The 25,305-nt window shown below is 39.7% G+C and overlaps 1 protein-coding gene across 6 annotated transcripts in view; it reads right to left on the bottom strand.

Moving 5' to 3' along the window:
- ppfia4 (PTPRF interacting protein alpha 4) overlaps positions 1 to 25,305 on the bottom strand; it is a 210,111-nt gene that overhangs the window by 21,928 nt on the left and 162,878 nt on the right. For 4 of the 6 annotated variants that reach the window (XM_037532540.1, XM_017694725.2, XM_037532539.1 and 1 more), the window contains exons 9-19: positions 22,895 to 22,978; positions 15,483 to 15,614; positions 13,295 to 13,357; positions 13,034 to 13,125; positions 12,057 to 12,189; positions 10,079 to 10,305; positions 5,496 to 5,724; positions 4,442 to 4,477; positions 4,084 to 4,214; positions 1,295 to 1,404; positions 81 to 153 (exon numbers count right to left, since the gene is read on the bottom strand). In XM_037532540.1, coding sequence (XP_037388437.1) covers positions 81 to 153; positions 1,295 to 1,404; positions 4,084 to 4,214; positions 4,442 to 4,477; positions 5,496 to 5,724; positions 10,079 to 10,305; positions 12,057 to 12,189; positions 13,034 to 13,125; positions 13,295 to 13,357; positions 15,483 to 15,614; positions 22,895 to 22,978 — 1,310 coding nt within the window. The remainder of the gene's footprint in view (positions 1 to 80; positions 154 to 1,294; positions 1,405 to 4,083; positions 4,215 to 4,441; positions 4,478 to 5,495; positions 5,725 to 10,078; positions 10,306 to 12,056; positions 12,190 to 13,033; positions 13,126 to 13,294; positions 13,358 to 15,482; positions 15,615 to 22,894; positions 22,979 to 25,305) is intronic. The other 2 variants (XM_037532543.1, XM_037532541.1) reach the window with 1 other exon arrangement.

The raw sequence follows: 25,305 nt of genomic DNA on the forward strand, positions 1-25,305 counted from the left end.
TGCTATGATCGACTGACAGGTGGCAGGTGACAAGAGAAAGAGTGGAAGAGAAGTCAAAAGTAGAAAAAAAGACTATGTACTTCTTTTTCATCCTGCGGTCTCTCTCGGCCTGCTTGCCCAGGGTCATGGTATCTCCAATGCTCATCTCAAAATCTGCAATTCAGCAACAACACACAGCACTCAAAAATAACTCTGTTGAACTCATTAAAATAAACACCAAAAGGGTTCTTTGGAGTAATATCAAAGAAGAACCACCCTTGGTTCCTTAAAGAACCTTTCACAATGACAAAACCATTATTTAAAATAATAACATTTATTTCTACTGCTTGTTTTATAGTAGATAAAAGCCTGATCTGGGAGTGTCTGAGAGCCTTTAAAAAATGCCCAACATGGCACATTCAAGCAGGACTAAAATCACTGAGAAACACTGGAAAAAAATTGCATAACTCCACCATCTCATGTAATCGATCCGAAGAGGTATTATTAACAAGCGATTATTCAAATGTCTCGCCAGCAAACATGATTATTCTAAAGCATCTCTCCCAAGAGTGTTTTTTGGATGTATGCAATATACAAGCAGTCTGCAAACCTCGAGCAGCGACAATACGCATAGAAGGTATTTGGTTTTGGTTACAGGAGCTCACAGTGCACAGTATCAGACAGACATTCACATGTAGGGAATAAGATCAAATAAATACAAAATATAATAAAATAAAATAAAATAAAACCTGCATTCCTACCTTACTCACTCAGACACACACACACACACATACACACACACACAAACACACGCAGTCATACCTGTAAACCTTACATTGTGCAAAGCATGAGTCTACAATTAAAGTGCTGAGTGCAGCAGCAGTTAAAGGGTGTATAGTGGCAGAGAAAGGGATCAATGGGGTGACAGTCAGATAGGTGGGGTAATATAGCATTCATGTCTAAAAAGTCAGTTAACCTGACAAATTATGTTTTGTTAATTTTCTGAGGTAAAATAAGTAAATACATCTTCTAGGAACAATGTCATTTTTCTGCTAATTTTGGTGCACATTTCACATTTATTTGCTGCCTTTAACAAAGAAAAAAAATAATATTGAAAAAATATGTTAACTGAAGGTCCCAAAATGTTTGGAAATTAATGTAAGTAAAATAAATTACATGCAAAATAAATCAACACAATTTGTCTTGTTTTTACCAAGAATTGTGTTGATTTAATATATTTTATTTATGTGAAAATTATGTACAAAGTAAATCAATACATCTCTTTTTTAGTGAGGTATCATTTAAATGTATCTACCTGGAATAACAGGTGGGGTCATCTGGCCATCCTTGCTCATAGGCTGAGGCTTGTCTTTCTTGCCAAAGAGGCGGCCAATAGATGACTTGATGCCTTTTTTCTTGTTTCCCCTAAATAGGAAGAAAGAAACAGTAAAAAAGAGAAAAAAAAACGACAGAAAGTGAGATGAGCTGCAGATTATGTTCTGTCTACAGAGTCTATGACTGTAATACTGCAGTATACTAATAGTGGCACTTTCAGCTTGCTGTTTGCTCTCTTCCAAGCTTTTCTTCAGATGGTTTTATATGATTGTATCTTCGTGTAACTTCTAAGACATCTCATATCATTTATCACTTTTATGTATTAATGTATCATTTTTATGTATTAGTCTACCTAACAGCCTCCTGTGCTACCAGTCTGTTATTCATGCACTTATTTATTGCTCCAATCAAAACTGATGCCCATTTATTTGAAATGTCTAGAATGGCTTCCCCTACAAAAACATGAATATTCATACAGTCTCCCACAGAGTCTGACTGCTTTCAGCTTTCAGAGCAGATCAAGGAATAACTCTATTACCAGAGTCAGAGAGAGAGAGAGAGAGAGAGAGAGAGAGATGGAGAATAAGACAGGGCAAGACAGCAAGTTACAGAGAGAAAGAGAGAGAGAGAAAGACAGCATGTCCTTGTCCAGCTGTTGTGTCAGTCATAACATTAATAATAATTGGTGGCTATTAGGTCAGAAGTGTGTGTGGAGAGGCTGTGGGAGTGATTTTAAGGGCCGCAGTCTGAACAGAGTGTTTGTGTGTGTGTGTGTGTGTGTGTGTGTGCTGAGTGTTCTGTAATTAGAATTAGGCTTTTTTTATATCCAAGAAGGATTTTCAGTGCTTCGAGTGATTCTGCTCCAATGAAAAAGACACAGCAGAAGGACAGAAGGTTTTATTCTCACTGATTTGCTATGCACAGGAGAATGTGAATGAGAAAGAGCCACTGATGTCTTTATGCTCTCCATCAGCTTTAAGAGACACACACTAAAACTCTTAGTCAGGGTCAGTGCAGTTAAGGAAGGAAAAACATTTGCACTTTGAAAAACTCCCAGTATTTTAGTATGTTCAAAGCGAAATGGACTGCTTTAGTATATATATATATATTACAGCTGTTATTACAGGGCTATTGCAGGGAAATTATGACAAACAAAAACAAAAGATGACAAACAAAAAAAATTGCTAGGGATGAGTGGTCATCCTACCCAGAAACAGTGAGGCCACTTATTCTCTATTGGAATAATGACTGGGCCAAAGCATACAACTGTATATACAGCTGCACAACCTGTAAAAACCTGCAGCTACCAGTTTGAGCGAACAGAAATCACTTCAATCACCTTTCAGTTTCATTCAGCTCACACAAATCAATAACATGTTTTTAGCAATCTAAATTCTGTTTTAAAGCTTTATACTTGCTCAGAAATCACTGTAGCACATCTAACAGTAAAGACAACATGATAGTAGGAAACATAGTAGCACAAAAAAGCTCCAATTCTACACACTGAGTTATTCCTAACATGGACAGGAACATGTCCCAATAACACAACCTAGTATAGGGGACTGTGGCATGTGCCCGTCCCCTGGGCCCCAATGATGGCAGAGATTCCCAAGCCCCGAGCTGGGCACAGCCTTCAGTCCCACAGCGAGGCCACTTTAATTCTTCTCACGTTAGAGCCCAATAGATGAGACAAGAGTGGGAGCAGTGCACAAGACTTACGCGCCACTCCCACTCCCTCGCAGATTTCATCCTCTCCCTGCTGTCTTTGTGGGGTTTCGTCTGGGCTCAGAGTTCAGGCCCTGCCTTCCTGTCAGCTCCCCCAGGGGACATGCCACAAGGACAAAGCTAACTTCTCTCAATACATTGCTGGCAAGATGTTAGGATTGTTAGCACACAATACTGTTATAACGGCCCTCAAACACAGCCCTCCTTTACTACAAACGCAATTCCCAAAACATTGGGCAGAAGGTAAAATGCAAATGAAACAGAAAGCTGGGATTTTATAACTCTGATCTGTATTTGAACTAAAACAGTTCTAAGGCAATATATATATCGGAACCAAACCTCGTATCTCCAAATGGTTTATAGGAGAAGGAAAAGACCTACTGTACTGTTAATGTAAGTCAATGGAAACAGACTTTTTTCCAAGTAATTTTGAGCCATTTCTTTTGGTCCAGTCATCATGAAATTTGGAAACAATGTAAAGGGCAACAAGCAATTTCAAACTGTGTCAAAAAAAAGAAAAAAGTGACAAAAATGGACATTCAAAGTTGTCTTCCAACAGTAGTGATAGCACAGCAACATGTTCCAAAAATGCTGGCATGGGGCAATTTAAGACTAAGAATGTTATGTAATGTTAAAAAAAAGCAGCTTAACAGTTTAAAAAGTTTTCTAAACAGTTCATTTATAGTCTTAAATTGCCAAACTTTTTTTTGGAACTTGAGGGCATCAGTTTCAGAATGAGCGCATAAGAAGTTGATAAAGTAAAACATTAAACTTCGTTGTACTGTTTTTGTTTAAATACAGATCAAAGTGATAAAAAAATCACTACCTTCTGTTTTACTGCAATTTCACCTACTGTCCCAACCTTTTTTGCACCTCAATCTGCAACTTCTGACACTCCTTTTATTAGCAAGCTACTAACAACAGACTTCTCAGAGGCGTTCAGTTTTTTTTTATATTGTAACGATGACTAGTTGACTAATTTTGTGAATGACCATGAAAAAAGAATAGTCGTTCATCCCCTAGTGTGTGTTTGTGTGACTGTACCCTCGTCCATCCTCCAGGCTTCCGGTTAGCTGGGCGAAGTTCATCTGATCCAATCTAAGACTGCGGGGGGAGGAGGGGGGCGACATCTCACACTTTATAGTGGCTTTATCCTCGCGAGACTCCACTGGAGACTACAGCAATGAAACACACAATGAAATACAAACCCTGACCGCCATATTAACCACACAAACATCCCTATGTCTCAGAGACCAATTAGTGCTCAATTAGTACTTAGATTTAGTGCACACTTAATTACCCACCATGCAATATTCTAGCTTATAAAAAGATTTACACACAAGACAGACACGCAATAGCACAACAAATATTTCAGTCAGATGTACATGAAAGGAGCACTTACAGCAACTTTCCTGCGGTGTTTTCTTAAATCACTAGGCTGGCAGCGTTAGGGAGAAAAAGAGACAGAGAAGAGACGCAGGCAGACAGGACGACAGGTGATTAAACGCACGCAGAGTCAGATAAAGGGGAATAAATTGGATGCATAAACACATGCGAGGTCCCATCATAACTCCTGCCAGAGTGTCAAAAGCTAGAGCAGAAACCTGCGCTTTCAGAAATCGTACCGAGTCTAGAATATGAATGAGGACTGAATGAAAAATAAATCACTGCCTCAAGCAGGGTGAGCATTTGCAAAGGTGTCAGTGGATGCCTAATTTGGATACATGCAGTATTAGACCATAAGGCAGAGAAAAGCAGAGGGCTGTCAGAAATGCTTTGGTTATGGTGAAATAATCTGTTCTCTGTTTAAACACATCGTCTTTTTGTCTACAGCAACGTCAGACACCCCTCTGAATCCATGAATTCAGCTGCTTTAATGTTCACTCATTGCTGATACTGGTGTCTGTATAGCTATGCACATAGCTTGTATAAACCATTATGAAAAGCATTACAAATACAATGCAATGATCTGGCACAGCCATGCATGAGCCTAAGGTCACCGTGCCCAATGCCAAGCTTCATTCTCTGGTATAGAGCCTTCCCAGAAGAGTAAAAGCTGTTACTGCAGTAAAGATGAGACAAACTCACAATGAAATTACTTTCTGTTTTCATAAGAAATGTTGGATGAGCAAGTGTCCACAAACTTTTGGTGTCGACCATTTAACCCTTGACTCATTACTCATTATAACCCCGTGTCCAAAAAAGTTGGGACACTGCAAAATGTGAATAGGAACAGAATGCAATGATGTGCGAATCATTTAAACCACAGATTTAATTAAAAATTGAAAAAAGACAACATATGTTTTTCCTTCTAAATAGTTAATTGTGTGGATGGAGGCCCACCAGTAGGAACTCGCTTAGGGCCACCAAATATTCAGATTTAATGGGTCTGGCTAAGTGAGAGGTAACATACATGAAATAAAAATTCTACTCAAGGCTATGACTAAAATTCTCACCAGGGTCATGATTCCCAGCTCGTGGGCTGCAGAGCGGGAGGCCATCTTGGGTGTAGAGCGTCCGCTGATAGGTGGCGAGGAGCTGGCCAGGGAGAGAGCGGTGACAGAGGTGGGAATAGTGGAGTGGGGTCGCAGGGTCACGTTGAGCCCATCCATGCTGCCGCTGTTCACCCGGCTTTCAATCTCGTCCGCCCGGAGCTCCGCAGACTCCCTTTCCACCTGGATCATCCTGGAGACACAGCAACAACCAGGACTTTAGTTCAGAATTCTTACTTAAAGGAATGTTACAAAGGTTTGCAACCTAATCTATTTCTGTAGCATTTGGAACAAACAGGTGAGTAACATGGTCAATCAGATCTGTGCCTTGTACTTACTGAATAAAAGAAAACCTGTTGACTGATATGCTGGTCATTGACTGCACCAGCTACTTCCGATTAGATTTCCTCTGTATTTTTCTGAGCTGCGCTGAGACAAGTATTTTGGACTGCTGTCAGGCGAGCACTCTTTCAAAGCTAAAGCACATTTAGCACCTTAGTTACCTCAGTGCTCCCTCAGTCATTACAGGCCGCCCACCCCACCTCTGCTTTTCTCTTGTGGTGGCATTCCTGCTGATAAAAGTGTCTGTAAAAGTGTTCAAATCTAAATTTGATGCTGCTGTAAAAATCCACACATTATTTTCTTCTTGAAAACCGGTGATGCTTCCTGCACACTCTTCAACAGTCAGCATATTGACTTCAAGAATTTAACAAGCTTGTGCTATGCATGTGCTATGAGAGTCATAATGTCCTCTATGGTGTGTTCTTAAGTTTCTGATAAATAGTCTGAATCAACTATCCAGGCCTCTAATTAAACGTTCAGAATTGGTAGCACTAGGTCAAAAGTGGGCAACCCAAATGTTAAGAAGAGCCATTTTCTCAAGTTTCAACAAAACTCTAACCACCATGGGGACCTCAATATTTTTTATTAATTTTACCATCTTGTCTGTAAATATGTTTCAGTATGTACTAATGTTATAGTATAGGCCAAAAATATAAATGCAGACTTACTTTTGTCACGATTGGCCCCTCCCAGTCCTGTCCATGTGTTCGTGTTTGTGTTTTGGTCTAGTCCACATGTTTTCTGTTTTGGTTCTTAGTCCAGCCCCCTTGTTTAGTGACTCCGCCCCTGATTGTATCCACCTGTTTTCCACCTGTCCCTTGTTATCCTGGTTTTGTATTTAAGCCCTGTGTTTGCCCCTTGTGTTTGTTGGGCTTTGTTGGGGTTGATGTGCTGTTTGTATGCTTGTTTGAGTTATATGTTTGCTATTTGTTCTCTGTGTTTAGCCTGTGTTCTGTTCGTCTGTGTTCATGTCTATCCCGCAATCTCTCCGTGTTGGCTGTATGAACCTAGACTGTTCCAACTACAGCTCTGGGTTTGCCCAAAATAAATCTCACTTTACTCAGCACGTGCGTCCGCCTCCTCACACCCAGGTGTTACAACTTTGCTCTGCTTTAAGCTTTAGCTCATCTATAGCTGCTTTTCTCACATCTCCAGCAGGAAACCTTTCTGCAAATGTGGAATAGTTTCTTGTAAAATTGCTCTTAATGTTTGCCTTTTCACAAAGCTGAAGTCAGCTCCTTAGTCACCTGCTTCTTGTTTGAATTTTCCGATTCCACCTTAAATGGTGCCTGAGGCAGCATAATGTAGCTACCTATGTAGCTAACTGTTGCACCATTTAAGGTGGAATGTGAAAATTCAAACAAGAAGTTGGTGAGTGAGGAGCTGACTTCAGCTTCACTGCTTTTTAGTGTTTGACAGTTTCTCATTGCAGATTGAACATATCAGGAAACCAGCTGGAGTGATTATTAATTGCAACAATTGTCTCCAAATTATCACTGTTCATCTTAAATCTTTCTCTTTGCAATTTTGTTAGCTACTAGCTAGGCAAAACTGTTGTCTGTGTTGCTGTGTGACCAGTCTCCACACCAACCTTCCATGTTAAGGGGTGAATTATCAGTTACACATATAACTCCAGCATTTAATTTATTTTGGTAAGAAGCTTTATTTTAATGCAAAAGCATTATTTTATTTTTACCAAAAAATCGAATTCTGCTATAAAGCTGCAACAGGGCAGTTGAAGAGCTGCATGTTGCTACCCTTGTTCTAGAGCAGGGGTGTCAAACTGGATCCAGAAAGGGCCGGTGTGGGTGCAGGTTTTCATTCCAACCAAGCAGAAGCTGTACCTGATAGCCTATTTAAAGCCAGGATCAACTGATTAATCAGGTGGAATCAGGTGTGGCTTCTGCTTGGTTGGAATGAAAACCTGCACCTACACCGGCCCTTTCTGGATCCAGTACAACAGCCCGGTTCTACAGCAATTTAATTGTTTTATTCCAGAAGCTACAATGCATTATTCCTACATCTCCCAGAGTTTCTCTTCTCTGCTTTAGCTGGAATGTACATAGCTTTATCAGCACTGCATATACTGTACAAGGCCATGCCCCCACTAATCAAAACAGGCAGTATTTCGTGGCAGAGCACAGTGGATTCCCATTTAGTAAGAGTCACTCATTTAGCACTTGCACTGTTGAAAAGTGTGCAGTCTCACAGCACACTAGCAAAATGACTTCAGGAAGGATGTAAAATTTAGATTTTTTTTTATCAGTATCAAATTCAGCTCGGAATTCAGTCTTTCTGTGGACATTATCATCAGAAACATCACCACAGGAGAAAAACAGAGCTGAGATGGGCTGTCTGTAATAACTGAGGCAGCACTGAGATAACTGAGGTGCTAAATATGCTATCAGAAAGAGTGCTCACATGACAGCATTACAATATATTTGTCTCAGATCAAGTCAGAAATATAATGAGGTAAATTCATTTTGCATTCATAAGATCACCTCATAGACACACAGTGAGTGTTCCCCTCTTCTGCTGCAGCTGGGCTGGCTTGTATCACCACTGGCTTGTAAACACTATGTGCCACTAGACTCAATGCAACGTTAATGCTCAGCTGAGTCTGTTCTCTTTTTGATACAGGACAAATGACATCTCTGGTTTGGTTTTTTTGCCTCTTTTTCCCTAAAATTGTTTTTGGCAGGATACAGCACCTTCTGCTAGCAAAAAAAGCCAAATAAGGCTGATCCACTTTAAGGAAAGCTTTACCCAGTTCTCCAACAATAAAAGATTCCAAAATCTCCTTATTGGGGAACAACATAGCCACATCAATCATGCCAATGTCTGCAGGTGGAACCCAGTCTACTCCAGATTGCCTTATTCTATAAATATCACTTCATCATTTTCTGCATTGTTTGTTTTGTGTCATACTTGACAGATGTCCTAATATAAAGAGCTGAGCTCGCTTCTGAATGGAATCCAGGCAGCTCTGTGATAGGATGGGCTCTGAAGGCAGTTCTTAGACTTCTGGGCTGCTATTTCCAGACTTGAGGTAAAGGGAGATTGCAAGGAATCCTGTCAGAAAGATTTAATTTGTAATTGAGCTTAAAGGGTCAGGAACTTTAAGATTAGAGTTGACTCCTACTGTATCTGCTAGGGAAGGTGACTACTGTCTGAAATCAGCCATGCATGGATGACAAATCTTCTTTGCTTGGAAGATGCATAGTGTGAATCAATATGACACCAGGCCTTTTAGAATTCTAGAATTTAAATTGAAGTTATGGTAACACACAGTTCTTAGTCATGTCAACTGACTGTGATCCACAAAGTAGCTTTGGGCAGCATATTCCTTCATCCAGTATAACACTTAAAATTCCTTCTTAGGTATGAGTTTTGTCATAACTGTCACGTATGCTACAAATAAGCACAGAGAATGTGACATTCAAACAGTACAAATTACACACATGGCCATTGAGTTATATAGCCAGTCATGAGTATATGAGTTTCAGCAACATTTTACAATAGTAGCACTTACAGTTCACCGGGGCAGCTCTAGCGGGGCAGAAATTTCACAAATTGACTGGACTTAATGCATAATGCCTTACAAACTGATATATCAAGTTTGACCTAAAAGCCCCTCCCTGCCAATCAATACCCTCAATTTCTTCAGAAGAAGCCCTGTATGAGCAGGTGGCCTTTGGAAACTATTTGTCCTTCCTATGTCTTTATAACAATCCTTGCAAAAGCCTTTCTGAGGTGCTAGATCTTATGAATGTTAGAAGCTGTTTATTATCAAATGCTTTTGTTTTTCTACTTGTGTAGAGCACTTTAAATTGCCACTGTATATGAAAGTTGCTATACAAATAAACTTGTCTTGCCTTGCTTTCTCAAATGAGGTCTTCCATCATTTTTCACTGAATAGACATTTAGTCCAGGACTAGGCTCATTCCCTGTCTGGGAAACTGAGCCAGAGTGTATAAAGATACACCCAGGTGGCCACTTTTAGGCTAAGGTCTTACAGGGATAAGATCAATGGTCTCAGGTGCTTTCCTACACACTATAGTTTACTTGCTTTGAAAGAGTACGAGATTTTCACATGAAGAAAACGACAATACAGTCATTTCCAAAAGTAATCAAACTCATAGAAAAAATGGTGATGATGTGTTGATATAAATTTCCATGCATGTTGTTGGTACATCTAATCTCACCTGATCTCTTCATTGATGGCGTCAAGTTGCTCCTGCAGCATGAGGGCCAGCGTTTGCGCATCCGAGTGGCCACTCGGGGACAGCATGTCTGCTGAGCTAAAGATGGTCTCGCGGTCTTCATCGTCCAGGTCTGACAGTTCGCTGTCGCTGCCCATCAGGTGTGAGTGGCTGGCCCGCAGGCTGGCTGGCTGGGATCGGTCCCAGTCCTGCTCCACCATTGGCAAAATCTGAACACACAGCACACACACTTATTCATACACATCCCTCGTCAAGCATTCTCTACCTAACTGTCTACGTTCATTCACATACAGTGATGGGACACATTGTATGGCTACTAATAACATACTGGTATCTAAACATGCCTTTGAAACTGGTGATGATGTGTAGTCACAAAATGCAGAACTTACAGTGAGCACAACATCCAGCGAAGCAAGAAGAGACAAGCAGACAAAGACACATTTAAGACAGGAAAGACTGTCTGTAACTATTCTTAGACCATAGGCCTACAATCAGAGGCTTAACAGGGGGAAAGTGGAATGTGGGGGTTTCTAACTAGGCCAGGGATGAGTATCATGCCCTCTTCTGATAAAAGTAGTAGTTGTCTGTATTCATGTGGTAGTACTTTCAGGATTAGGCCACATTATTGCCTTGGAGCAGCAGCTGTACATCTACAGACTACAAAAAATGTACAAAATACAGTTCAATTAGATTAACAAGCGTGAATACAGTAAAGAATGGATAGACAGAAAAAGAATGTTACTGTTTTATTTGCAACAACTGCAATCAATTGAACAGATCTGACAATAACAACACGGGATGAAATTGAACTGATCTGAATAGATTTATAGGACTATACTCCACCTGTTCTTTATATGGCAACTGTTCTGAGGTCACATAAGCTTTACAGAACACTGGCAAAAATGCTTCTCAAAACTAGGCATGTATTAATGAAATTTCCAAGCTAACATTAGCTCGTTTACATAACATGGCATTCTTTAAAGCTTGGCCAATCTCTAGGAAAAAACATATTTGTAGGTGGGGCATGGACAGGTTAGTTAAATTGAATTCAAGTCAATTGAATTTAACTGATTTGGAACTGAATTCAATTCGATTGAAATAAGTTGAACTGAATCAAACTGAATCAAACTGAACTGAACTGAATTTAACTGAACCGAACTGAGCTGAACTACACTGAGCTGAACTACACTGAACTGAAACGAACTGAGCTGAACTACACTGAACTGAACCGAACTGAGCTGAACTACACTGAGCTGAACTACACTGAACTGAACCGAACTGAGCTGAACTATACTGAACTGAACTGCACTGAGCTGAACTACACTGAGCTGAACTACACTGAACTGAACTGCACTGAGCTGAACTACACTGAGCTGAACTGCACTGAGCTGAACTGCACTGAACTGAACTGCACTGAGCTGAACTGCACTTAGCTGAACTACACTGAACTGAACTGCACTGAGCTGAACTACACTGAGCTGAACTGCACTGAGCTGAACTACACTGAACTGAACTGCACTGAGCTGAACTACACTGAGCTGAACTGCACTGAGCTGAACTACACTGAACTGAACTGCACTGAGCTGAACTACACTGAGCTGAACTGCACTGAGCTGAACTACACTGAGCTGAACTGCACTGAGCTGAACTACACTGAGCTGAACTGCACTGAGCTGAACTACACTGAGCTGAACTGCACTGAGCTGAACTACACTGAACTGAACTGAACTGCACTGAGCTGAACTACATTGAGCTGAACTGCACTGAGCTGAACTACACTGAACTGAACTGAACTGCACTGAGCTGAACTATACTGAACTGAACTGAACTGCACTGAACTGAACTACACTGAACTGAACTGAACTGAGCTGAACTACACTGAACTGAACTGCACTGAACTGAAACAAAATGAACTGGATTGAACTGAATTCAGGAATATACAGCAATGAGACATGAGTACCTTTGTGGGCTCGTCCCTGAGTGCTGCCAGTCGTCCTTTCTGTGCCCGCCGTATGACACCGGTAGAGGAGTAGTGATCTCCTTGCCCCTCCACTACAGAGTACCGCAGGTCTGTGGCGCTGCCCACATGAGACCTGACACACACACCACAGTAAGAACACAGCTCATCAGTAGATCATACAATGGCATTGAGACCTGAGAACACAATGACAAAGTTTTAGCCTGCTTCTATAAAAACTAATCTTTATGTGAAGCAAATAGAATTACAACACTATTAACCTGTTCTGCATTTACATGATGTGTAACACGTATCACAAGCAGTATGTGTATGTTATAGAGGAGAAACATAGGAAAGTGATATCTACAAGCTACATGTGCAAGTAAACCCACTCCCACCCCAAAAAGGAAAACAATGACTGTATTAAAAATAATGATCCATATCTTACAATTTTCTTGTATTGTTCCCCTTGTATAAAGTTTATACAGGTTTATATGTATCAAAAACAGTCCTAATTAATTTTAACATTATTTTTTATTTCTGTGCCTTTAAGACTGGTATAACTAAACAAGCTCAAAAGCAGTCCAGCCTGAAACACTCCTTAAACTGAATATGTATATTTTATGTAAATATGTTTTTGGTCATCAGAAGAACAATGAATTAAAAACTGTCTATTTACTAGCCTGGATTCCATATACAGGCCATTTGAGTGAATGGTACATTTTAAAACTTCAACAATGTTTCTAAAGTACATTAAATACTTATAAAAAATATTTTATATTTGGTTTTCTGGAATATGAGGCCTTTCAGAAAGTATGCTAATCTCTTTTGGCAAACAGCACTATTCCTCAACTCAACTTCTACTCAACTTCTAATATTTCTTGCTTAGGATTTTTAAAGTGAGAGACAATAAAGCAAAAAATTCACTGTGTGCAGCACTTGGATACAATCAAACTTGAATAAAATAATGCCAGAGGTACCGAGGGTGTGTCCCATCTCCAAAAGCGCCGCTCCTTCTCTTCAGGTGATCAATCTCTGCCCGCAGCTTCTCTATCTCCCCTATCAGCCTCTCCTACAAGGCAAACATCTACATAAGCAATGCTACTTTAAAACAAGACTAATTAGACAGAGTGTAAAACAGCTTCATGTTATTCAATTTAACAGTGTGGAGAGCAATTACAGCAATTTACACAAACGCGTTTCAGAACGTGCTCTGCGATCTCGAGGGGTAAGAAGGTTACCTTGGAGTGGTGGAACTCCTCCAGCTGTTTTTGGGAATTCTCCAGGTCGTGGATGAGTGCATTCTAGAGATAAAATAAGAAGAGGGGAGGGAAGTTATTAAACCTGTTTTCGAGTTGACATCAAAGCTGCCCAAATCTGTGACAACACTTAATGCTGGACACACTCATTTTCTCTCACGCATGCTCCCATATGTTTTTATGCAATATTAGGACGTGGGGTCATATGTCTTGTGGCAGAGCTATGTTCTCACATGGGTGGACACCTTGGTGGTCCTTACCTGCCCAACATAATTGTTTTGCCCACACAAACTCCTATTTGCCCAACCTATATATAACAAGTATAAGATCTTAAGATCTTAAGATTATTAGGTAATAGTATTTATATTTGAGTTTGTGTGACACTGATTGAGTTGGTGTCATAGTGCAATGGCTAAAGTGCAGCAGATTACACATGTGGCTGTATGTTTATTGGTCAGAAAGGTGGCAGGGATACAAGCGCTCCGTTTCTCTCACATTTACCATCATGAAAATAGAAAAATAGATTTATGTCTGTATCACAATCAAAGCAATAGTAATAAACTTTACTTGATGTCTACTTCATGACTGGTTTGCCAATTCCTATCACCACCACTGAACAATTCTGACTCAGTGAGTTTCTCTAGATCACGGAATTTCACAACAAAACCACTCTGAATGACTCTGTTTACATACTAGTTATTTATTATGCTGAAAATCTAAAAAAAGAAACATGGAATTCTCTTTTAAACAAGGAAACATTTAGCTTTTGTAAAAAAAAAATCACTTTTTAAAGTCAGATTCATTTTATTGCTCCTTTTATTGTACTTTAGTCCTGTTTTTCTGTTTTTTTCTACAGTCAGGACATTTTTGTCTTGAAAATGCACAAAAACAAAAACACATGCACACATTCGCAGGACTTGCTTGTCTGTGTGGGTCAAGAATCTTATGTACTGTATCTCCATGTACTAAATGTTGATGCTGGAGCCCTTTGTGATACAGGGGTAATCGAGGTCTGCTTGCTGTTTTGAGAGGAGCAGTGATGTTTGAGCCGAGGGTGTTAATTCATGTGGCAGCATGTGTGATTCTCAGGGCTGGTGACATTTAGCCTGAGAGGAGCACAGATAACAAGGCCTGTGTAGGACAGTGACTGTGCTGAAAGTTCACGGCTTCTAGCTGGGTGTTTTCCATTGGTTTGCAGGGACAGATGGTGGTGATGGTGATATTTGCATGTACATCTGTCTGTAAGTATACAGTCCCATCTGTATGCAGTGTGTGTGCATGAACACTGAGTTGCCAATTCAGTAGGCACACCTACATTACACCTATATAATGTAGGTGTACCTAATGTGTAAAATATATATATATATATATATATATATATATATATATACATACACACACACACACCGATCAGGCATAACATTATAACCACCTCATTGTTTCTACACTTAATGTCCATTTTATCAGCTCCACTTAATATATAGGTTGTCCATCTATTTCCCTGCATCTTTGTTAGGTCCCTTTTACCCTGTTCTTCAGTGGTCAGGACCCCCATGGACCCTCACAGAGCAGGTGCTATTTGGGTGCTGGATCATTCTCAGCACTACAGTAACTGCAGTGACATGGTGGTGGTGTGTTAGTGTGTGTTGTGCTGGTCTGAGTAGATCAGACACAGCAGTGCTGCTGGAGCTTTTTTTTAAACACTGCTTCCACTCACTGTCCACTCTATTAGACACTCCTACATTGTCAGCCCACCTTGTAGATGTAATGACAGAGGCGATATCTCATCTGCTGCTGCACAGTTTGTGTTGGTCATCTTCTAGTCCTTCATCAGTGGTCACAGGACGCTGCTTACAGGACACTGTGGGCTGGATATTTTTGGTTGGTGGACTATTCTCAGTCCAGCAGTGATCATGTGTCTGATCCATTCAGACCAGTGCAAAACACTCTAACATACCACCAGCACATCAGTGTTACTGCAGTGCTGAGAATGATCCACCACCCAAATAGTACCTGCTCTGTTATTGAGGCTTCGCTATAATGTCCTGAATAAAAAATGTACCTGACTGGAAATGAAGTGAACGAAGGGTGCTCTTTGAATTTTGCACAGTGCTGTATGTCAGGGTGATTCTATATATAAACGTATATGTCTGCATGTCAAAGTCTTCACCTTGTCCTCCAGCGCAGCCATGCGTTCCTTCAGGTGGAGCTGCAGGCGCTCATTAGATTCAGTGAGCAGGCGGTCCACTGTGTCCGACAGGCGCCTGTTATGTTCCTCGTTCATCTTCTCTCGCTGACGAGCCTGAGCAGAGAGAAAAAGTGACAGAGAGATAAGTGAGGAGAAGATGGAGGAGGATAAGAGACATTCTTTAGTGAGTAATCATCAATTTTTTTGTTGCATAAACATAGTTGCCAAGCAATGACAAAGAGCATACAACATGCATGGGGTCCTCCTAAGTAGACCTGACTGTGTCTAGCTTTGGAGTTGATTCTGAATATCTAACACAGCCAGTAGATGGCAGGTTTAGTCATTCACACTCACAGTATTCCATGAGGGCTGTGTATTTTCAAAATGATGTAACATGGAGGTTCTCAATGCCAGTCCAGGGAGACCCTGTTTTCCACACTCTAAACCATCTGGTTCAACTCACCAAGGAGTGGATAATTAGCTGATGAGCTGAATCAGGTGTGCTAGAAAAGGGAAAACATTCAACGGAAGACAGCAGCTCCTTCTTGGACTTGATAGAAAATGTAAACATCAGAAAATATTTTTTATTAATCATATTTTTTATTAAACTCATATTTCATAAGCTGCTTTTTAGTTTAATTTATTGAGCCAGTTAATAATAGAAAATGAATGTTCTGAACAAATGGGATCATTTCATCTGATGAACAGACATAACAATGATTAAATGCTTCATTTTGGCCATTTTAATGCCAAGTGCTCACTTCCCCCTTGTATGTGTGTGTGTGTGTGTGTGTGTGTGTGTGTGTGTGTGTTTCACTTCATGGATGGGTTAAATGCGGAGGTGGAATTTCCCTGTTTGTGGGATTAAAAAAGTATCACTTAATAAAACAGAGAGAAGTAATGAGGAAATTCTGTTTGTAAATATACACTCATTCCAAAGTTGGTGCCTGCAAAACATTGGGACAGGGGAATGTTTAGCACTGTGGTACATCACCTTTCTTTTAACAGCACTTAATAATTGTTTGGGAACTGAAGACACAAACTAATCAAATTATGAAAGCATCATTTTTCTATTCTACAAGCCTTCAGCCATGCAACTGTACAGTGCCTTTATTGGCATATTTTAAACTTAATGAGACATACATTTTTGAGGAGAGACAGTTCTGGACTACACGCAAGCCAGTCAAGGATGTACAGAGTGTGGCTTGATGCTGTCATGCTGAAATAAGTATAGATGCCCCTGAAAAAGACGGCATCTAGAAGGCAGCTTACGCAGCTCTAAAATGTGCGTAGCGCTAATGGCGCTTTCACAGATATGCACAGTACCCAATATACTCCATGTGTCAGAGGCCCATGAGCCAGATCAGGACCGCCACACAATCCTATCCAACTTGCAAAAGTACTTAATTTTCTATTAATATTAGCCCATTTCACAATGTGCTGCACTACAGTCCAGAGCATGCACTGCAGCGTAATGTGCTCTGACTCTTCTATCCCAACAACAGTCTACTGCACAGCGGATACACCCCAATTCTACACAATTCTGCATCATATCTCAACCAACATAAACATTTAACATTAGCTCAGCAGCTTGAAAATTGAGCCCAAGTCTTAATGAACTTGCAGCAAAGAACAGATGCCAGGTGTCTAGTTCAAGCAAATGACAGCGAAAAAAGACACCTGTCTTACCTGTGCACCTGTATAATATTTCAAGGTCTACTAGTGTCTATATGTTACTGGTGAAGATTTTCCAAATTTTGAATAAACAATGGGGTTATTGCAGAACATTAATTAAAAATAAAATAAAAACAATTTTTTCTCCGGCCCACATATTTTTTTTTGCCCAATTTTCTCCGCTATGTAATCGTCTCCAATTCCACCCACTAGTTAGGACTCCCCCAATCATACAATACTATCAACACCTAGGACAGTGAGGGCTAACACAGGCTTCCTCCGAGACCTGTGAAGCCAGCAACCGCATCTTTTCTAACTAACACTCACTCAACGCAAACCACCAGCTACAGATGTATGTAGCATCACTAGGGATCAAATTCACGATCATGATAGGGCCAACGCTTAGACGGTTGTGCCACTTGGGAGCCCCCTGGCCCACATAATAGATGAGGTTTGATAATATGGCCCTTTTATTGGTTGAGTTTGACACCCCTGCACTACACCATGACAAATATTGTCTTTTTGTCCTGGAGAATACAATGACCATCCATATGAAATCTGAAAGGTTGGCCCATCCCAATACATGTTATAGGAGGGCATCAGTTCACTCCATGAGCTTAAGTTTGGCAGTGTTCCTGAACGTTGTTGACATATGGCATCCACTGTGCAGTCCTAACTTGAATTTGTGGATGCAGCTATGGATGGTGTTCACTGACAAAAGTCAAAGTCTTCTTGTGCTCATGAGGTGATATCCATTACAGAAGGATGCCGGTTATGAATGCAGTGCTGTCTGAGGGGTCAAAACATTCAGTTGTGGTTTTTGGCTTTTTCCATCATGCACAGGGATTTCTCAGGATTCCCTAAATCTCTTGATGATATTATGCACTATACAGAGTGAAACACCTAAAATCATTGCTGGATTTTTTGCTGATTCATTTTTGGCAAAATGGTGAGCCTCAAACCATGCTCATAATGGACTAGGCTTTTCCATAATGCTCCTTTTATACACAAGCATAATTTCTGCAACTGTTTAAGATGTTTTCTGAACACTTCACAATGTTGCTAATCCTAAATTTCCCCTTCCCATCTTCTTTGGAACATGTTGCAGGTACCAGTTTCAGAATTAGTGTATATTTACAAAAAATAATCAAGTTGATAAGATAAACATTATATATTCTGTTCTTGTGCTGTTTTTATTCAAGTACAGGTCAAAGTAGATTTAGGGTGGCATGGTGGAGCAGTGGGTAGCGCTGTCGCCTCACAACAATAAGGACTTTATAACAATAAGGAGTTCGATTCCCCGGCCAGGCAGCCAGGGTCCTTTCTGTGTGGAGTTTGCGTGTTCTCCACATGTCTGCGTGAGTTACCTCCCACAGTCCAAAGACATGCTGTCAGGCTAACTGGACATGCTAAACTGCCCCTAGGTGTGAGTGGATGTATATGTCTGTCTGTCTGGCCTGTGAAGGACTGGTGACCTGTCCCGGGTGTATCCTGCCACCCACCTGTTGACTGCTGGGATAGGCTCCAGCTCCCCCATGCGACCCAGAAAGATTAGCGGCTTAGAGTGCGTGTGCATTCTTTCTGATTTTATTTGCACTTTACCTACTGTCCCGATTTTTTGGGAACTGGGTTTGTAATAGAAGCTATAACATAGGCTTCAGCATCTGCCCACTGCCTTGTAGTATAAATATATTTTTCAAAGGATTTTCCATTCGTTTCTACATACAGACAAATTGGTCACTATCACCATACAACACCGATGTAACACAGAGAGATTAGGCTGAAAAATGCTAAGGTATTTCTTTTAAAAGATATATAAGAAAAGCGTGACGATATGCAATGTCAGAGCATTGATGCCTCACGTTTTACCCAGAACATGCATAGTGAAAATTGTCCTAGGCTCTCATGTGGCCATTTCACATGCTGCAATCCCTCTCAAGTCTTATAAATAAAACAGTCCAGCACAGGACAACAGAAAGAGGCATAGTGTCATCTCAATGCACTCTCAAAGTCGTAGTTGCCAGGCAACACAGTCTTAAGTTTTTATGGCGAGTGGCCGCTCGTATGCAAACAGCCTAGAAAGTCACTTGGATGACAGAAACGACAAATTGTGAAAAAAACTAAAAAAGGCCTGGTCCAAAAAAAGGCTGCTGATATGTCAGTATTAGGTCATAACTGGGGGCAAAGGGGGAGACATTCAGCCTCTGTGGAGAATTCCTTCAAGTAAAAATAATCATCAGCTCACACGCAGGGAGAAATTAGCCATGCATGAATTATTCAACTTCCAAATATAGCAACCAATCACGGCACTCTGCTCAGTGGGGGTGGGTAAGTTGTGCTGTGTGAGGGGACAAGTTGAGAGATGGCCCATATTTGCAAAGGCATTTGAGACAGAGTGTGCGTAGTATGTACAGTACGCATGAATGTTCATGGGGGGGTAAATACAAGTGGTGTGCTTATGATTGTACTAATATGTACATTTTCATGCAAAAAAATTAGCCACGTCCAAAATATAAAAGTTTTTACTGATGGTTTTTGGCCTGGTTAGAGTCCCATCGAGAAATATAACTAAATCAAAAGCTATATAACTAGCTAGGTATTTTTTGCAATGGTTTGAAGCCATCAATGCTGAATGGAACAATATTGACTCTTCTTTCTGTAAAAGGTTTTCTGCAAGTTTACCCATAGTACCTTATAGTTTAAAGAAGTGAAAGTGTAAAGATATCCCATACTAAGGTACTTTATCTATTTGTTTAATGGTTTGATGTTAAGACCATTAAGGCTATGTTCACATTACCAGGTTCAAGTGGCACAAATCCAATTTTCTGCCCTAATGTGACTCAGATCTGATGGCTTCAGGGCTGTATGGACATGCAAATCTGATCTTTTCAAATCAAGCCTGAGCCACTTTCATATGTGGTCCTAGATTGTATACTTATCCAATTTGTGGCTATGCGACCTTAATGTGAATGTTCAGATCGGAATTCAGGAATTCATGTGCTTTTTTTCCACTGCGCATGCGCCATCTTTCAGCGTTACCATGGCAGCAGCGCCGAACAGACGTCAAAGCCTGCAAACTGGAAAAGAAACACATCTCACCTTTTTCGCCTTCTTCTCTCTGTAATAATGAAGCTGATCAGAGTTAATTATCTTCTCAGTGAAGGCTCGATCTCAGTCTGTTCGCTGATGTGACACACGCAATTCATTCATGTGATGTTACTGTGTATGAAGTGCCAATGCCGATCACTTCAGGACGCTGGTTCATTTACATTAGTGACAGATTTGAATCACTTATCTAAACGAGTGTAAACGTTCATGTCAGAGACATCGGATTTGAGCATAAAAATTATTTGAGAAATGTGAACGTAGCTTAAAAGCTTAATATTTTCACTTTTTTGCCTAAACAAAAAAGTACTGTGCAAAAGTCAGAGACCCCTCTTCATTTTTTATTTATAGTCCAAATTGCCTTTAAGTAAAAGTTACTTATTTTCTGCTTCATGAAAAAAATATATATATACTTAAAAGCATATATAGTGTGTCTACTCTTTCCTTTTATTACAACTTCCATTCTCTTTAAGAGGCTTGCTTTCAGTTTATTTAAGTAATTTGCCAGAATATTGTTCCACCCCTCCAAAGTTCAGTCTTAGAATGTTGGTTATATTTTTTGCTTCTCACCATCCAAGTAATCTCAAATGCATTCAGGGATGTTGAAGTCTGGTATGGTCAGTCCTTTGTTCTGTGCAGCTTCTTGTATGGTTTGCAAATCATCTTTTTTTCTGTTCCCTTTTCTCAATGATGGCTTTTTGACAGCAACACATTCTTCTAGCTTTGTCTTCTCCCGTGGTGGACAGTAACTAAGTAAATGTAATTCATTACTGTACTTAAGTAGTTTTTTGTGTATCTGCACTTTACTGAAGTTTTTCCATTTTGAGTGACTTTTTACTTTCAATAAATAACAAAGTCAAATATCTTAGTTTTTATTCCTCTACATTATTCAAAATCGGTCGTTCCTTTTGGTTTATGTGTTTATAAAAACGTAATATGTCAAAATGAAAGAAGCACAAAGCAAGAACACCAATCAGGGCACAGCAGTCACTTTGTTTTGAGCTTGTTTTGACCTGTTGGTCATACCGACCCAGTGCAAGTATATGGTTCAATGTCAGTGCATCAGCGTAAAATTTTGGGAGTGTCAATTCAACATAAATGATGGAACTAACTTTGTGTAAATAGACCACAATATAGAAACATATACACATATGCAGTCGTGACTGATCTGAGTTTCTACAAACACTTTCATTTTATAGTAAATTAGCTATTTTATGTTCATGAACAGAGACCTAGAGACTCATTTGTGATCCTGAGTTAAAGCAAGTTTTTATTAAACTTTTTATCATTTTTATTAAACTTGTAATTAAGTTGCATTGTTATTTAATCTTTTAGCACTCTTACTTTTGATAGCACATTTGAAGGCAAATACTTTTGTACTTTTTTTCAAGTGGAGGTCTAAAGGGAGGAATTTCTACTTTTACTGGAGTAATATTTTACCTTGGGTATCTCTACTTTAACTCAAGTACATTATTTTTGTACTTAGACGACCACTGGTCTTCTCACAGTGGAAGAATGGACAGAAACAGCTGTGGATTTTTTTAAAAGTAAAAATGGAGCTTGATTTTCTCCTTTCTCTCAAAGATGAAAGCTTTAAGTGCTGTTTATTGGATGGTGATAGTTTTGGTTGTCTGCCAGATCTTGTCCCATTTTGTCCTGTATACTTTAATGACATTTTGAACTGCCGTTTTTGAAACTCCTGATTTTTCACTTATTTTCCTTCCGATTTTCATTCCCTCCTACAACTCCACGATCTTGTATTTAATCAGCTCAGAAACATCTCCTGAAACTTGAATACTTTGCACTTAATGGCTCTTTTGCCCGGAAATGAATGAAGGGTGGTCTCTGACTTTTGCACAGTGCAGCATGTGTGTGTAAATATGTGTGCCGTGCTTGTGAATGTGTGTGTATATGTGTGAGTGTGTGCGTTTGTGTATGTGCATGTAAAGGAATTCAAACAGACAGAACAGAGAAAGCCAGGCTAATGGGAATAGTCATCCCACAGAGGCCTTACTGTGTCCTGCAGGCCTGGTCAACACTTATTACTATGCCCACTGTCTCCTTCAGCACATACACACACACACAGACACACGTGCATTAGTCTATACACTAATACATACACTAAACACAGTATATGTGTACTCATGTAGAGGTACGCAATATTGTGATAATTTACTATTATAGTATCAAATTTTCTTATTGTAAAACAATATTGTAGACATTGTGAGTATTTAAAGAAACTGGTTTACTGCTATGCTGCTGAATAACTGTAAAATTCATTGTTTATGTGTGACTTGTTTCAAAATGTTATGTTGTCAACAATTTCCAAATCGTATCACGTTTCATTAAAAGAGAGCTCAGTAAGTCTTGTTTAATTGTATTCCACTATGTGAAATTTTGAACAAAAATAACTGTATTCATAGTTTTTGATTGCTGTTTTAAATGCAGCTCTACTAGTGATTTGTGTCCATACTTTGACACCCATTGTTCATCATGAAAATAATTTTATGTAACGTTCATAAACTAATCTGCTATCTACATTTTCATGACATCCACCCAATCCCATTGACCCAATCCCATTTAGTTGACAGCTCCTCTCTGGATACTCCACTCACCCGGCCCAGCTCCTGGTTCTTCTCTTCCAGTTGAGACTCCAGCTGTCGAAGGCGCTCCTCTATGTTGCCATGACGTTCCTCAGCCTGCAAGATTCAGCATCATTAGTGGAAAGAGCAGACATAATGGAGGTACATGTAAATTGGTCTTGTAGGCTTCTTTTGTGTCAAAAAAGGCTAAACTAAGTAGTTCAGATAGATTGTACTTATACATTTACTTCTGAGTAGTACTTTCTCCTCAGTTCTACTTTAGACATTCATGTTGAGATGATCTTTTCAGGTTTAATTTCATTCAGTTCTGTTAGTTCAGCTGCTAGACTACTTTATTTTATCACACTGCTCCATTTGGAGCTTTAGCATTTTGTTTTAGACCAAAAGTATCCCAAAAAGAGAAGATTGGTGCCTAGCAAACTTAAAAATGTAAAAAATAAAGTATCTTAAATGGTTCTTCTTTAAAGGAGACCCCTATCACCACTTTTATGCCTGAAACAGTAAACCCAAAGTAAAAGGAGCACTGTTCACAAACATTTTGGTCTACAGTCATAATCTTGGTCTCCTCTGAATGGTAACACTCTCAGGCTCAGAACAATTGCAAGAATTAGTGACACAGAGTAACCGAGGCTAGAATGGAGGAGTTTATTTCCGCCTGACTCACAGATCTCTAAACTGATCTCTGACTCTTGCTATCGAGACCACAGATTTTGGATTATGGTGCCTCTGTAGATAGCAGCAAGGCTTTGAATGTAAGGACCCACACATTTGCTAGCATTTGCTCATTCGGCACTTGTGTTGCAAATGAGACGACTGTAACTGCTGTAAATAACGAGGTTGAACAAGGTTTGCTGAAATTGAATCCTGAGATTTCAAGCTTTCTGACAGTACTGTATCGCTGGACGATTTGGCATGAAAATGATGCATAAAATAAGGGAGTGAGTGAACACTTCAACAGAAGTGTGCTGGTGCCGGTAGAATAATCTAGAAAAGCTTAATAGGTACAGAACAGTGACCTTCAGTTCTAAACACTGAATCCTATTTCTGGTCCTGGATTTTGCAACCAGTGAGAGCTAATTAAACCACTGCTGTGAATGATTGGTCAGCTACTGTCATACTGATTTTCACTTCAAAGTCCAAGAATTCTGTAATTGAAGATCTATCTATCAAAAGATTTCCCAGGCCAGGCTTTTCAAACCATGCCTTAAGTTTCCTGTGAGCTGTGTAAAAACTCTTCACTGAAATATAACTTTAAATTGCCATTTTGATAACTAAACTAATCTTAGAGCCCAATCATTTTTTTAACTCATAGAAGTTGTTTTTTTGCCAGACGTCTTTGCTACTGTTGCTAAGTAACAATACTTTAACTTCACTTTAGGCCACTCTTCATGCTTCTAACAATGACCTGCTATGTTTGCCTCCATCTAAACTGCTCTTCAATAGGAGACCCACAATAGGCTTTCACAATAGGCTTCACTAAAGTTCTCTCATCACGCTTGCCAATAACCTTGTAATTGAGGAACTAAACGGAGAGAGAGAACGCAACTCACTCCATCTCTCCGCTCTTGTTCCATTATTTCTTGTGGAAACTATTTCTCCATATTGATTTGGTCAGTGGAGCACAAACTTCACATTTACCAGACCGAGAGAGAGAGAAAGAAAGAGAAAGAGAGAGATGTGGTGAGAGTGAAGAGAGGGAGAGAGAGATAAAGAGGCATGGAGAGAGTGGAGAGAGAGACAACTCATTCAAAAACACATCCATCAGTAAAACAAAATATAAATATTATACATTACATACGTTGTAGCTTTTCCCCAACCCTCATTATATACATTGACAACCTGGCCAACTGTTAAACAATTAGCAAATCTAGGACTAAATAAGAAAGAAAGAACATTATTTCTATATGCAGATGATTTGGTTTCTATAGCACAATAGAAAACAAATATTCTGTATTTTTGGCTTGAATAGCTCAAGCCTCACATTAACACATAACCCTGCTAGAAGAATGCTGTCAAAACTGGGCATTAGACATCAACATCAATAAAAGCAAAAGGATGTTTTTTTCCAAAAAAAGAAGAAAAAAAGCCACGTAACACAAATTAAGTCATTTTATTGTTGGTGGGAGTACATTACAGCCCACTATGAAATCTAATTACCCAGGACTTTTAATCAATGCATCTGGTAACTTTAGCAGGACTATGAGTGCATCAGAAGACAAAAGCAGGGAAGATCAATGAATACAATCCCACTAATTCAAACTTGGCTAAAAGTGTTTTATCATGTATTAATGTAATAAAACCCAACTCCTACTATAACAGTAACTAGGACACTAAATCAAAATTCATCTAGACTTTCATAAAGATATTTTAAAGGTGCATCAAACACAGCAAATCTGACGAGTAGAGCAGAGCTGGGTGAGTTT

Source organism: Pygocentrus nattereri, chromosome 21 (genome assembly GCF_015220715.1).
Source record: "Pygocentrus nattereri isolate fPygNat1 chromosome 21, fPygNat1.pri, whole genome shotgun sequence".
Classification (NCBI taxonomy): Eukaryota; Metazoa; Chordata; class Actinopteri; order Characiformes; family Serrasalmidae; genus Pygocentrus; species Pygocentrus nattereri.